Source organism: Pterocles gutturalis, unplaced genomic scaffold (genome assembly GCF_000699245.1).
Source record: "Pterocles gutturalis isolate BGI_N339 unplaced genomic scaffold, ASM69924v1 scaffold29950, whole genome shotgun sequence".
NCBI lineage: Eukaryota > Metazoa > Chordata > Aves > Pterocliformes > Pteroclidae > Pterocles > Pterocles gutturalis.
The window spans coordinates 1-15,261 of NW_010141788.1; the positions used below are offsets into that span (position 1 = coordinate 1).

The 15,261-nt window shown below is 46.6% G+C and overlaps 1 protein-coding gene across 1 annotated transcript; it reads right to left on the reverse strand.

Moving 5' to 3' along the window:
* Positions 1-522: 522 nt before the first annotated feature.
* LOC104459594 (protein FAM83C-like) lies at positions 523-14,242 on the reverse strand (the record flags this gene model as incomplete). The annotated part of the gene is made up of 2 exons (XM_010084154.1): positions 523-1,468; positions 14,115-14,242. Coding segments are annotated over 2 exons (1,074 nt in total), but the record flags the coding sequence as incomplete, so codon positions are not given.
* Between the last annotated feature and the right edge of the window lie 1,019 nt (positions 14,243-15,261).

Consider the following 15,261-nt stretch of genomic DNA (forward strand, 5'->3'; position numbering starts at 1 on the left):
TGCAGGTGTCACCCTCGTGCCAGGACACACTGTCCCTATCCTCCTGCCCAGCTCGTCCCCCAGGGCCCCAGCCCAGCTCTTTCTGGCTGCAGAGCTCCTTTATTTTTCACTTTCACCGTTTCGTCTTCAGCCCGTGGATACTGGGAGAGGCATCGCTGGGTTCAGAGAGAACCGGGGCTCACCCTGGATGGCTCACTGGCCCGTTTCCAGCTGTCACGAGGGTTTTGCTGTAACACTGGGGGGAAACGATTCCTTCCCAAATGGGTAAAAAGAACGTAGAAGTGGGGATTATGTTTGTGTTATTTTTCTCTCCTGCCGTGATCTTGTGATTGAAAATGTGAACTGTACCCGCTAATCTCACGTGAATCAGTCACCTGCATGTACCAGAAACAGCACAGACACCTTTTAAGAGGAACAAGACTAGTTTGCCACCAATCTTTTAATTGCAAGCCCCAGATGTGATGAATGGTGGGGAAAAGCAACCACTTGAAAATGAGACCAAAGCACACCTCAAAGCCCAGGTCAGAGCTCGAACCGACTGTGTATGTGTTTAGATTTTAACTTATTGTACTTGGTGATCAGATCCAGCTTACTGTGCCCGAGAGTCAGTCTTTTCTCAGCCCCGTATCTGCTGTTCTTTTCCATCAGCATGTCCTCCGTGAGTTTATCATCGCAAGGAACTACAGGTTTTTGATCTCGTTTGAGCTGGTTGTATGGGGATACCAGGTCCAATTTTCCGTGTCCGGGACTCTGTCTTTTTTCCATCTCATAAAAAGCATTGACATTTTCTGCCGTCGGTTCCCCGGAGTTAGCAGCAGCCCCTTTCTGCTTCATGCTCGTCCCGTTGCTGCTGGCACCCTCTGAAAGGGACTGCAGCGTCTGCTCCTGCCTTAGCGGGGAGCCGTGGCTGCTGTCGTCAGCCTTCCTGGCCCCGTGGTAACTGGGTTTATTGGAGCTCAGGGCAGGGGAAGGCTCCGGCTGCAAGAATGTCCTTCCTGGCATTAAATTTGATTTGTGATACAAGGCTGGGGTGGATTTATTTGGAGGACTGTTCAGTGAGTCTGGTGGTTCTCCTTGCTGCTTAGGGCAAGCGGGCTTCAGAGATGTGTCCTCCTTCCCCTTCTTATTACCAGAATCGGAGCCTGAATCTTGCTTTTCCTGGTGCACGTTGCAGCTGGAGTTTTTCATAAAGGGAGACATTTTTACGCTTTTGATGCTTACATTGGAAAGGCTGCTGGAGGGGCTCGAGGTTTCAGCATCATTCACCTGAGGGGGTTTTAAAAGGGAGTTGGCAATTTTGGAGGTATTCTGGGAAGAGGGGCACGTTCCAGGATCTGGCAGGCAGAAGCTGGTCACTGCTCTGGACTCTGCATACAAGTACCGGAATTCCTTGTCAAACTCTGCAACAATTTGACCGCGGAAGTGAGTCACCAGACCGGTGTGGACTTGGCTGCAAAGCCAGGTGAAACTGTGGAAAAAAGGAAAAAAATAAACCAAAATACATGTAACTTTAGTTGACAGAGTGCCAAAATACCTAGCATTGATTTTAACATTTGGGCGAGGTATTGTGACCCAATTTATGTCGTTAAAACTTCCTCTGAATTATGCAAGTCTGAGATTACTTGTAGAGGTGAATGTACTCATTACATAGTTACAAAAAAACCACCCAACCCTAAAATGGTCACATCGGTGATGTAACAAACTGTATGAAAATATAAACAATGAACAAGAAATATCAGCCGGTTTTCCTTAGTGTTATGAAGGATGCAGAGCAGCAACTGGTCCCTGCCTAAAAAGCACAGCAGCGCGTTTCAGGCCTTTTCTTCGCCAGCTTCCTCTTGCCAGTGCTCTCTGCCCATCCAAGGAACCATCCCTGCCTAAAAAGCACAGCAGTGCGTTTCAGGCCTTTTCTTCGCCAGCTTCCTCTTGCCAGTGCTCTCTGCCCATCCAAGGAACCACCGTTTCCCGTTCCCCATCCCATCCGTGCGTTGGAGAGCACCAGCTCCCCATCTCGTCCGTCCCTGCGGAGGGTGCTGCGGTGCGCGTGGTCTGTGTCGAGCAGGCAGTGGCAAGGAGAGCTGCGACACCAGGAGGTGGTGTGGCTGTGGGACGATGAGATACGAAGCACGGGGCACTGAAGGGTGTTGCAGAATTTCTAGCTCAGCATTTGGCTAGCACAGCACCCTGCGAGCACGCCTTCCACGGAAGGATGGGGGGGACGTCAAGGCACGCCTGCTCGCCTGCTCCCTTCCCTTGCCTTGGCGGGAGCTCCCTTCTCAGGTCCTCAACATCTGCAACGTGTGATGAACCCGCTTGGGCAGGCAGGAGGGTGAGGAATGGAGATTCTGGGCACTGCCTTGAGGAGCAGAGGTCTCCAGAGCCCCACGGGAATACCGCAGGACAGGAAGGCTGATGAGGTGCAATTCCTGACTCTTTCTGTCTTTTCCCTGCCATCTAGGGTGCGTGGTGGCAGAAGCTCACGCATCCTTTGCTCAGCAAGTCCAGTCCCTGCTCTCACAGTACAATGTCTTGGGATTTTTTTCTGGGAGCTTCCTACCTTCCACCTTAAAATAAATTTGGTTTTGCCCAAGCTGGGGAAAAACTTTCCCTAATTGCCACTCTGCGTATTTTCCTTATCTGTTTAACCCTACCTGTTGTTTGTGCCAAAACTGGAACTTAATTATCTCTCCCCCCATGTATCTACAGACAGTAACCACCTCCCAACCTTTATTTTCCCAGATTAAACAGGGAAGCTGCTCTTACAGAGCAGGCTCCACAGGCTCCTGCTCATCCCAGACATCAGCTACTTCTTTTACTCTTGCTATAGTGAAGATTAGCAGCCAAATTGTGTTAAATAAAACAGAACCTTCACAGATGGACGTGCCAGCTTAGGGCTGTGGTATCAGCTGCTAAAGCAAGTTCCTGACTTCGACAAGAGCAGGATGAAATCACAGCAACTGCAGGAGAGCAATTGCAATGGGAGATTCCGATTATTCTCAAGTAAATGTCATTTCAGGACAAGATACTGGCACTGTGTGCTGGGACCTCATCAATCTTTACCTCACAAGACAGCTATTGGGGAACTTTCAGTAGGGAGACCAGCTCTTGGCTTGTTCCCCAGCGGTATGCAGTTGCTATGGTCCATAATGTTGTTTTGGAGAAAGCAGGATACTTACACTCGGCATACGCACCCCCCAAAGAGCAACGTAAAATGGAAAGATCAAAAATCTTCTGCTTAATATCAAACCAGGTAAATTAAGTAAGAACGAAGAAGTAGTAAAAGAGTGGAAAACCTTTGCATGTGGCATGAAAAGTGTTCAGAAATACCATACTGGAGGCTCAGAGCAAATGCACACAACTTCACAGAGAGACATAAAAAAAACCAAACCCAAACCAAATCCCCCAAAACCCCCCAAACCAGAAAATACCCGGGATGAGTAAATGACAGAAGAGAAGCTATTAAGACCAGAAAGCCCATCTTTCAAAAAGGGTGGGTCACACATTGCAAAAGGCGTAGGAAATAATATTCAGCCCTCTGCGGGGCTGGCACATGGTGCAGGTGTAACAGGAGTGCCCAGATAATTCCTCTGCATCGGTGTTTACTGTACAGAGCTTGGGATGGTCCCTGCCCTGAATCCACCTTTACACAGAACATAAAGGAGGATCAGTCTCCTGTTGAAAGCTGTACAGAAGAGATTAGAAAACACCAACCAAGCAGATAGTAACAAATTGGCAGGACCACATAACATTAACCCACGAGCAACCAAGGAATGCAAGGATGAAACAGCTGAACTGCTGACCAGGATGTGTTATCGCTCACTTGAAAATGCACTGGATAGCAGAAGAGTGGAAGGTCGCTAATGTGATCTCATTTTTTAATGTTTCAAACCACTGAGTCTCATAACTACACACCACAAATTAATAGAGATTCTTCTAAAGAATCCAATTAATGGCCATATAGGTAAATGCGATACAATAGGAAAGGCGGATTTTGCGAAGGAGACTTATCTCTTACAAAGCTGTGAGAGTTCTTTGAACAAATCCCAGAGTCCAGACGGGGGAGATTTCGTGCAGCCTGTATCAACATTGTCAAAGGCGTCTATCCCGGGGCGCTGCCCGGCTCCCGGGAGCTCTGTGTTCCCGTCCACATTGCTTACAGCTTTCACCCTTCTGCAGAGAGTGCTCTGTCCGCGCTGCGCAGCGCCTAGACGCATCCCAGCTCGGGACCTGCTCCACTTGTGTTCACTTGAACTCCTCACCACCACAAATGTGCACAGAGGGCTGCGCGACCTCCTCTGGAGGGGCAGGCTCGTGTCCCTCACACTGCGAGCCTTGTCCTGTGAGCTGCCAGAGTTACAGCTTTCACCCTTCTGCAGAGAGTGCTCTGTCCGCGCTGCGCAGCGCCTAGACGCATCCCAGCTCGGGACCTGCTCCACTTGTGTTCACTTGAACTCCTCACCACCACAAATGTGCACAGAGGGCTGCGCGACCTCCTCTGGAGGGGCAGGCTCGTGTCCCTCACACTGCGAGCCTTGTCCTGTGAGCTGCCAGAGGACCTGGTCGGCCGGGTGGAGGATGGTGCCTGCCAGCCCTGCTCACCCAGCCTGGCAACAGGAGCTGGAAACAGAGCTGTGCAAGGGTCGGGTTTGCCCTCCTGGTTCTGGCTGGGCGGTCTCGTGTCTCAGACTCACAGGCTCTGGCAGGAACAACACAGCAGCGACCCTCTCGAGGCCTCTGGCCTCACCGTAGCAGGAGCTAAACAACAGGTCTTGCTTGGGTTTTCCTTCCTCCCTGACTTCCACCTTCTGTCTTCTCCCAGCACCCTCTGACCCAAGTACTGCCTCCTTACAGAAACCCAGAGATGGATCCATCTCCTCTCGCCCATGTGAACCGTCCTTTCCCCTGCAGGGAGCAGCCTCAGACCCAGCAGCACGCTCCCCCGGCTGTTGCCTGTCCCTGTCACCGATGCCTCTTGTGGCTCTTTCCCCAGTCCAGGCGTCACTGTGCCCCAGTCTCCCATGCCACCCAACAGGGATGCCCAGTGGCCCATGCCTGCCCACGCTGTGTCACGATGGGACCTGGAAGGAACTATCCAAGTCCCCCAGAGGCACAGCCCTCCTCCTTGCCACAGGACAGATTTCCAGGACAGGATGATGTGGCCGTGGCTGTTACCATCACTACAAACACACAGAGGTTTTTTCCTCCGTGAACAGCATGGAGGAGATAGCCAGGGAATGATCATTTATAGTCCCTTCTGGTAAAAATGAGGCACTGAATGAAGTTACTGGATTACAAATTCAGTAGAGACAAGACTGCGCAACACAACGCTCAGGCCAGCTGTGGAGCTCCTTGCTGCACGCCACCTGGATGCTAAAAGTTCATGTGAGTTTCTAAAGGGGGAGGATTTTCCTGCCATTATTTTTCTGTGACAAACTGCTGCACACAGAGATCCCATAACCAGTTCTGAATCACCCTGGGGCACAAATTCCAGGAGTTTGGGAAAGGATTGCTGTAGGAGAGGATCCCTCCCCTGCCTTGCTCCCTCCAGGAGCCTGTGCAGCTCAGCCTTTGGCCAGGAGATGGAGATGCAACATCACCTCCCAGGAAGGTGGGAGACACCTGCCCTGGCTTGGGTGAAGCTCCAGTGGCCGGAGCACCCTGCGGTATTTCAGTCTCGGCAGCATTTTTGACAACAGGGTTGGTTCCTCTGCATGTCCCCCTGTAAAGCTGCCACACGGGCCAGGGCTGCAGGCACCTGCAGAAGCAGCCGGACTGTACCCGTGACTCGCATCTCCACACTCAGCTTCTCTGCTACAGCTGTTTCCAACTGGTGAGATACCAATTTGCAGCAGAAGGGGTTTTTGCTTCTTTCAGTAGTTCCTCTTACTCATTTTTATCATTTTTCCAGCACTTTGGCTGTCAAAGGCATTCTCTTCTTTCTGTACGCCAACTTCTGTGTATCATTTTTGCTCACTGCTAAACGTAAGTGCCACGTAACACTCACGACCAGACCTTTAATTTCAAGTGACATTTTCTTTGATAAGATGACAGTAATCTGACTTCATTGTAGCAAGCTCTTTCAGCTTGCTTCCAGTGCACTTGCAATAATTTCCACGCCTCATTTTCCATCTTCATTTTGATTAAAAACAGTGCAATGTATTGTTAATGTGGGCATCCCATCTCCATTATCTCTTATTCATCCTTACAGCAGCGTGCCTTGTCTGTTTCTTCCGGATTCACTTTTTATTTGTACACCCGAGGACTTCCTCCTCTTTGCTTTGGTGTGCTCCGCAAGGCTGTATATTCCTTATTTTCTAGCAGTGCTGGCTTTATTGCTGCACAGATCAGCCTGGGGTTTCCTTGCTGATACACTGTGCTTCCCATTCCTCATGCACTCACTTTCTGCTTAATTAGAATTTCTTTCTTGAGGTGACTGTTCATCGAGTCAGGTCTGGAACTCGCTTCTTAAAAGCTGTTTCCTCTTGCTTGGTACATGGATACCCAAGAGTGTGAGCGCTTTTCAATAAATTCAAGCCCCATCCAGCTTCAAACCCACCTGTTCATTGCCAGACACTTACATACTTAGTTCTTCCTTCCTCTGTACTGAAGCCAAGTGCAGAGCTTTTGTAATCCTCTCGACTTTCTCCTCTCATTTTTCGGTTTCAGTTGTTGGGTTGGCTTCAACCCCAAATCTTCAGTTTTTTCGCTGCAATACAGCAAACAACGAGCTCCTTCCTCTCTGCCAGTGGCTGGGCACAGACCGGTGCTTTGACCATCTTCCATTTTGAGCTGAGAAATTTAATCTCCTCTAAGGCAACCCCAACAGCCATGTAACTCCCTTTCATGCTGACACTACCTCCTTTTTTCTCTAGTCCTAACCCAGCGAATGTTTGCTCTAGTTTTCCTGTTCAAGATCCTGTTTAGCTCTAGCCCCGTTTGCCCTTAGGCTCCTCTCCTCTGCTGCATTAGTAAATGTCTTCACATCCTTCACTCTGTTGTGTTAAATAAGTGCTCAAAGAAACATACTAGTTCTTCTGGTGCCCAGAAAAATAATAAATAATTAGGTATATAATTATATTTAGGATTTTAGATTATTGCTTTTCCTAGATAACTCAATGAACCCTGTTTTCTCTTTGTGTTCATTTAGAGGAAATATAATGTTAAAGATGGAAAACACAGGGAAATACTTAATCAATAAACACGTAAGGGTTGAGGAGTTCAAATTAATTGAATCCAGTTGTTTAAGACAAGGGCAGTGAGCTTGGTTCCCATGTTTAGAAAACTCTCCAAACCGTGCCTGATTCATACCAGTAGGCAGCAATATATCAGAATGAGTTCACCTCACCAAGAGTATTTTGGAAAAGAAGAGCTCTTACAAAAGTATCAAGGAAAATGTCAGCATAGGGAACAACCGTATCAACATATGGAGTTCAGTAAGAAAATATCTGTATGTGCACTGCTCTTGCTGCATGCATGTCATGCTACACAGAGGGCTCAGAGAGAATCTGATGGCTAGAGATGGAACTAGAGACTAAAAATGGATTTCAGGCATGATTTGAGCATGCATTTGAGGAGAAAAGAGTCTTCTTACTGCTGGAGAATTAAAAGACCCTGAATACCTGAATAGCCAAGGACAGAGTAGGAAAATACCCCTCTGCAAGAGAGGATTCAGAGACGGGACATCTGGATTCACTGTCAATGGAGAAGGAGGTACTGAAACTAGAGGCATCTGGCATCTTGGCTCTGGTGCTGCCCAATATCTCGAGCAGCCTGAACAAAGGAAGAGTGTACACTCACTAAATTCACAAATCATATTCAACAGAGAGGGACTGCGCAGATATGAGTTTGAAAAAGGTTCTGAAAAAATAAATGGATGCAGTTCAACAGGAGAATATTCAAAGAAAACACATTCCACGCAGCCATGACCAAGTGCATGAGTACAGGCTGGAGAAGCGCTGGCAGCAGCTCTGGGGACAGAGTATGTCTTAAGGAAAACAGGCGTCTGTAGTGTCACAGTGTTGGGAAAAAATGCAAATGACCTGGGGGTGCAGGAACTACATTGTGGCCTACAAGACGTGTAATCCTTTCACCTGAACTGAATCCTCTGAGGAACAGGAGGTGCTGAGTCTGTAGGAGACACTAGTCAGCATGGTGACTGTCCCCGGGTTGTACAAACCGAGCTGTACGGAAGGTAGGGAATTGTGGTGGTGTCCGGAGGAGGCAGGCGGCAGGCAGATGTAGTTCTCCATGATCCAATGCTCAGGATGACAGCAAAGAATGACGAGTGAGTTGCTCACTGGGATGAAGGATAGCAGAGACATTTGGATCTAAGTTACGGACCACGACAGAGAAGCCACTGGTCAATGTCTGGATGGGTCCCGTTAACATAAAAAAAGAGATGATAAATCTCAGGGGTAAAATAAAAACACCTAAGCAGGAAGCTAAAAAAGATCAGGATTTTATTGGTAGCCTTATAAAATGCTTCCTCTTCCATGCTTAGAATGGGATTGAGAAGTAAAAGGGCATTTCAGGACACGGTTATGGAAATTACGTTGGGGAAAGGATGGTAGAATCATAAGGAAATGGAAAACTGGAGGAATAAGAAAGCTGGATTCCATCTGAGCCTCAATGAAACCTGGCTGCTGCACAGTATAATGCAGAAGATACAGGGAGGCTTTAAATGAGAACCTGGAGCTAAGCTGTGCTGTGTGGAAGGCCACACAGTTTGAGATTGCCCGCTTTGCCTTAGGGATAAAAGCAAGAAAACTGTATTCTGACATGAGGACAGGATGGAAATCAATGACACTCAGGTGAGAAATTAGAATCAGTGAAGAACATCTGCACAAATAAAACTGCGTTTAGAAAAGTGCGCGGTGGTGAACAACCTGATCAGGTACAAATCTTTACATGCGCACATACATTTTATGAGCTAAAGAAACAGATAGATGTTGTGAAATATCTGAGCTGAAATGATGACTCTGGCACAGGAGGCATCTCAGAAACTTACTGGGTAGAAGAAAATCAGAGAACAGTATGACTGCAAGGGTAGAAATCATACAGAAAGGACAAACAGAGGATATGTTGCTGGGGCAGTAGCACAATACATTAAAAAAACCAAAAAAGGTCAGATAAGGTAAGAGATATAGCAACAAATGAACCACATTCCTGTTGGATTAAAATTCCACTCCCAAAGAGGAAAAATATAGCATTAGGGCTATACTGGGAACTTTCTGAGTAGAGTGCTGATGGTAAATATACCACTCAGAGGAAGTGCTGAGAGGCTATGGCGGCAGAAAGCCGAGAAATAAAGGGAGATCCAGTTATAGCCACGTTGAATGCAAGCCATGACTAGGAGAGTTGCAGAAACTGCATTTTAGCCACTCTAAATGACTGCTTTTTGGAGAAACTAACCAGAAAACCAACAAAAGGAGAAATACCAGTTCAGAAAGTTTCTTTGGAAAGGCCACTCAGCAAAAAAATAACCATGACGTACCCATATCAAATATTCTTTCAGGACTGAAATAATCCACAACAGTAATACTTAACTTAAGAGAGAAAGTGAGGAATGCTATTAAAAAGAAATTTAAAAGAGTAACCAAAAAGGTTAAATGCTTGAGGCAGCATGAAGATTGTTTAAAGATGCTATATTAGAGTCTCAGGGAAAATGCACCTAACAAAATAAAGACATTTAAAACATCGAAAAAGTCACCCTAGTTAAAAGGTGCATTAAAGGAAAATATTAAAGGAAACAGCCTTCAAAAACTGGAAGTCAGCAATTTTTCAATTATTAACGAGTGAATAACCTATCATTTAAAATTGAACATAGCAACAGAGGAATGGAAAGTAGTAACTGCGAACCTTTTAAAGAGCTCCTGGAAAACTACAAACCAGTCAGCCTTATTTCCATACTGAACAGACTGGTAGAAGCAAACAGAGAGTAAAATGATTAGATGCATAAATAACTATAATCATAATGCTGAAGACTCAGCATGTTTTTGTGGAAAGAAGCCATGCCTCAAAAGCCTCTTGCAGTTCTTTGAAGGAGGCAGCAAGCACACGGATGCATCCGATCTGCTTGATGCTGGATACTGGAATTTTCAAAGAGATTTTGACACAGCCATTCAGCAAGGACTCTTAGAAAAATTATGTGATCAGGGAGGACAAAACAAGGTCTTCCCGAGGAGTGACAGTTGATTAAAGCTGGGATACAACTGCTAGCAATAGTTTTAATTTACCCACTGGAAGCCCACAGGTTTTGTGCTGGGATTGCTGCTGTTCAACATATTCAGAAAAGTCCTGGAAAGTGGTAGAAACAGCTCCTGACAAAATTATCGTGGGTGGTCAAAGGAAAACTGGATAACCAGAAGCTGCAAGAGGATTTTATGGTATGGGGTGAATAAGTGACAAAATGTTGGACAAAATTCAACGGCAATAAATTCAAACTGTTGCAAAGCCCCTGATGGTGTCTGTGTACTGATGAGTTCTCAGATATTAACACTTAGGAAAGAGGCCAGGGCTCCCACAGACAGTTCCAAAAAATGATCACCTCAGTGTCAGCGCTAGTCAAAAAGGCAAACAGCAGACTGGGAACTGCCCGAACGGGGACAGAGGAAAAGACCAAAGTCGCCATACTACTACAGTGCTAAAGCGGAGCGGGTGGGCATGTCTTGACCACTTCACGCAGTTCTGGTCACTTTGTCTCACGAAAGATAGACGTTATGATTAAAGGTACGGATGTTCTCCTGCATGAGAAATAGCTGAACAGCCGAGGATACTTCAGCTGGAGAAGAGCTGATTCACATGAGGGATTATCACAGAGGAGGACAAAATCAGGGATGCAGTCAAGACAATAAATAGGAAACAGTGATTTACTGTTTTGCCGGTTATGGGAATTTGGGGGCATCAAACAGGATTATCTAGCAGTAAGTCTAATGTAAAAACAACGGATCACTTCTTCACACAAAACATAAGTTAAACTGCATAACCCATTGCCAGAGTGTATCGTGGGGGCCAGCCATGGTGGGAAAAAATTCCCCTATGGCAAATCGAACAAAAAGAAGCACACACAACATAAAACCCTGGAGGTTCTGAAACCTCTGATCCTTCCACACAAGATTGTTGAACTGTAAAACCTGCCACTGGGTAAGAACACTCTTACCCTCTTTCCTGGATCACCCCGAGACTCTTGGATCCACCCTGGATCTTTGGCCTCATTCTCACTCTTTGAATCTAGCTTTCCCATCTGCAGGGAGAGCAATCTAAATATCTGCTACACTAGGTACAGTACCAGGCTGCAGTATAGCCATTGCAGATTTCCTGATTTTTTTCCTGCAGGAGTGTTTCTGACCACTGTTGAACAAATTCCACAAAGAGAGACCGTTTCTTTTAGTTCAGAACACCATAGGCTTACTGGGACAGCAGAGAATTAGAGATAAGACCCTACTCAACTGAAGCATTATCTTCCAGAGCTCCAGAAGTTTCAGCTCTACTGAGATCTACAGAAAGAGAGCACATGGCAGACCCACATCCCTGCCCCAGAACAGCAGAGGGACGAACTGACCCAGAGAACCGAATCTGCGTTTTGGGCAATACCCCGACGCTGGGCCACAGGCAAGTCATCCTCCAGCTGGTGGAAGGAGACCAATGTATTGCCAGGGCACCAAATTCACAGAAATATCAGAACAGTCTGTCCTGGGGAGTTGCGTTGTTTGTGAAGGATAATATGATGTGCAACAGCATGAAAATATTGTGGGAAAGATCTGTAGGTGGAAACCTCAGCGTCCAGTAATAAAGATATTGTATAAGAACAGTGTCCTCACCCTCTGCTCAGAACAGTGATGTGGTCAGACAATGTTAACTGAGATTACAGAGGCTGCAAAATTGGGACAGGTAGTAATAGTGGGAGATTTCATCCACTGCCATACATACTAGGTTAATGCTTCACTGGGATGAGCTGTGGAGAAAAACTTTTTGGAAGCAATAAATGACTGCTTGCCAGAATTAACCAGTCTAAATTGTTTGACCCACAAGAAAAGATGTTTTTCAGGATGTGGTCTGGAATGATGCGTAAGACTCGGTTCCAGAGGTAGAAGTGGAAAAACTCATTTGTAATAACGCTCACAACATAATTAACTCTGTAGTGGGAGAGAGCAATCTAAATAAATGTGGCATGTGGATATTCAATTTCAAGAAAGGTAACTATGTACAAATGCAGCAATTAATCAAAAAAAAGCTGAAAAGGTGCAGTGCAAAAAACCCAAGATGACTACAGCTTGTAGATTGTTCACATACGCTGTTGAGAAATTGGTGGGCCCATCTGAGACCTATGGGCCAAAAGGGGCATTCAGTGGTGGCAAGACCACAGCAGAGAACCTCAGTGAATTTTTTTCCATCCATTGCTAACGCTGGTGACACCGACACGTGTTTCACTCCTGCGTGAGTGGCCAGGGCCACTGCACAGGCTGCTTTGCTGGGGACAGGGAGGTTTCCAAAATGATCTCACCTACAGAACGGGCTCTGGATGTAATCTGGAGGCGCGCTGACCTCCCACTCTGCGACATGGCCCAGTGTGCTGTGAAGAACACGGTCACTGATGGCATGGAGAAGCACAGCCTCTTGGAAGAAGGTCAGCAGGGCCACTAACACAAGCCCTGGCTCACAGACTGGCTGGAGTTCAGCAAGGGAGCCAGAGAGCACGTGGATAAAGGGACCAGTCAACCACCTATCTCTGGGTTTTCAAACAGCCTTTGACAAGGTTCTGCACCAAAGCTTTTTAAGAAACTAAGTTGCCATGGGCATGGAGGAAAGGTCTTGCTAGGAACAGACAGCTGGAGAAAGCGCAGGATGCAGGGTAGGGCTTAATGGTCATTCTTCAGCATGGGTAAGGGTCAGCAGTGAGGCCCCAGAGACTGGTGCTCGGATGGTTTTCATCCTCTCGGCGACCTCAGGCATGGAGGGGAGCAGGGAAAACCCCAGGTTTGCAGAGGATCCTCAATTCCTTCAGGTGGTTGAGTACTTCACCGAAGGTGAGGAAATCCAGAAGAACCTCACAGAACTGAGCAAGCAGACAAATGTGAGGCAGATGACCTTCAGTGTAGGAAAACATGGTGTACCCACAGGGAAAAATGATCTGTCTCAGGCCTGTGTGACACTGAACCTGTAAGGGCTCAGGAAGGAGCTCAGCATCATCATCAGCAGTTCTCTGAGATCATCAGCTCAGTGTGCAGTGGCAGCTGAAACATGCGATGAATGCTGGCCACTGTCAGCACGGGTGATAATAACAAAGCAGAGGGCATCACCGTGACCATCTGGAACACCTTGGTGCAGCCACATCTTGGGGGCTGTGTGCGGTTCTGGTCTCTGCATCTCAAGAAGGACATGGAATCATAGAATCATTAAGGTTGGAAAAGACCTCAAGGATCATCAAGTCCAACCGTCACCCCAACACCACCTAACTCACTCCATAGTCTCCACTTGAGAGAAGAAAAGGCAGGGAGTGTGGATAAGATGAAGGCTTAGGAAACTGTGAAAGCAATGACTTAGCTGAATGCAAGACAGCTATTTTACCAACCTGCAGCACTAGAACTAGGGGAACTTCCTGAAATTAGTAGGAGAATGGTTTCGAACAGACGAGTTAGGGCAAATTCACAGACAATAGATACAGAACGGGCACTGACGGAATAAGCTGGGATGTCCACAAGGATTGTGCATGATGTGGGAGAACAAGGGGGATGGACCACAGGCAGCTGCTCTCCCTAAACAGGATCAGCTGGAGACAGAATCTAGGCTAGGTGGAGTATCATCTCACCTGGTAAAACATTTTTTACATTTTTAAGAAATGAAGCGATACTCATAGACAGATGTGTCCTCAGGAAGTGTCAGTGTTGGCAGACACGCAGTTGAGGCTATCTGAAAGCCAAACAGCAAGGTAAGAGCAAGAGGATGAAGCAGAAGAAGGTAAAGCACCAAAATGAAACCTGACATTGATAAGGTGAAATGAAGAGGAAAAACAGTGTATTATTATCATGGAGAAAAAAAAGAAGAGCTCCCTTATTCACTATTTTGGTAATGAATATTTTCTCAGTGTCACCAGTCTTTGTCACAGTATGTCTTACCTGTATGTACCAGCAAGAACTTGATCACAATCAATCAGGATAAACTTCTCCAGAACCTGGCCTGCAAATTTCTTGCCTGCTTTGCTGTAGTATGTGTCTCCACTCAGACATCTGATGCGCATGTTCTGAAACGAAAGCAAGCAGAGTTAGGAAGGGGACACGTATTGAAGAAAACAGAAATGTTCCCTTATCCATCATCAACGGACTCCCTCAAGCAGGAGCTCTGCTCCCAGATGCAGAATGCAGTGAGGCATTAAGTGTTTCCTGGCTTCTGCATACCAAATATTTTGTCACACTGTTTTCTGCAAGAGAAAAACACCAGCAAATATGAACAAGTTGCACTTAGGTTCAAATGCTGTTTTGAAAAAAATTTGGAGAATCCTATGAGCCTACAGATCATTTCTCAAGTATGTCAGACTATACAGTTTCTTCCAGATTATCGATAATATCCAACTAACCACGCTAGTGGATGGCTCTGCATTTAAACTAAGTTTTGACCCATAACAACTAGCCAGTTTCTAATCAGCCAAATGTGCTGTTCTGATTTTATACAGCAACAAGCTTCTTAAACCCCAAATATCACACAATAGAAAAGATTTACAGAAAGGTGTGTCTACATTTCAGAACTGCCTTTTATCTGTATGTTTAAAAATTATATTACAATTTTCAGCTGCAGTACTCAAGTGAAACAGACGTGATCCTCATCTGTTTTGAACTTCTCTGAAAACTGACTGTACAGAACGGGGATGAAGGCTCTCAGTGTCCATCAGGAGCCTTTTTCATCATGTGAGGTTTCTGTCCATAATAAAAGTTGTTCACACCCGAGCTGGGGAAGGCAGAAGGGAACAGTCACTGGAAAGAGTTACTGGCCTGGTCTGTACCATATGGTGCCAAACAAAACATCTCGTATGGAAACACACATCCCCCCCGGCTGCACCTATGCTGGCCACCTCATCCCTCCCTGCCCTCCAGGCCACGGCTTGGGTACACCAGGAGCTGTCACAAACTGTCACCACCTGCCCTTGGCCCAGCAGATCCCTTTGTGGGCAGCTCACCCCTGTCTAGCATCAGCCCTGCAAAAGGCGAAGACCCCCAGCTGTCGGTACGGCTGCACAGGCCACCGGGGCCATTTCGTCTCTTGGTGGAG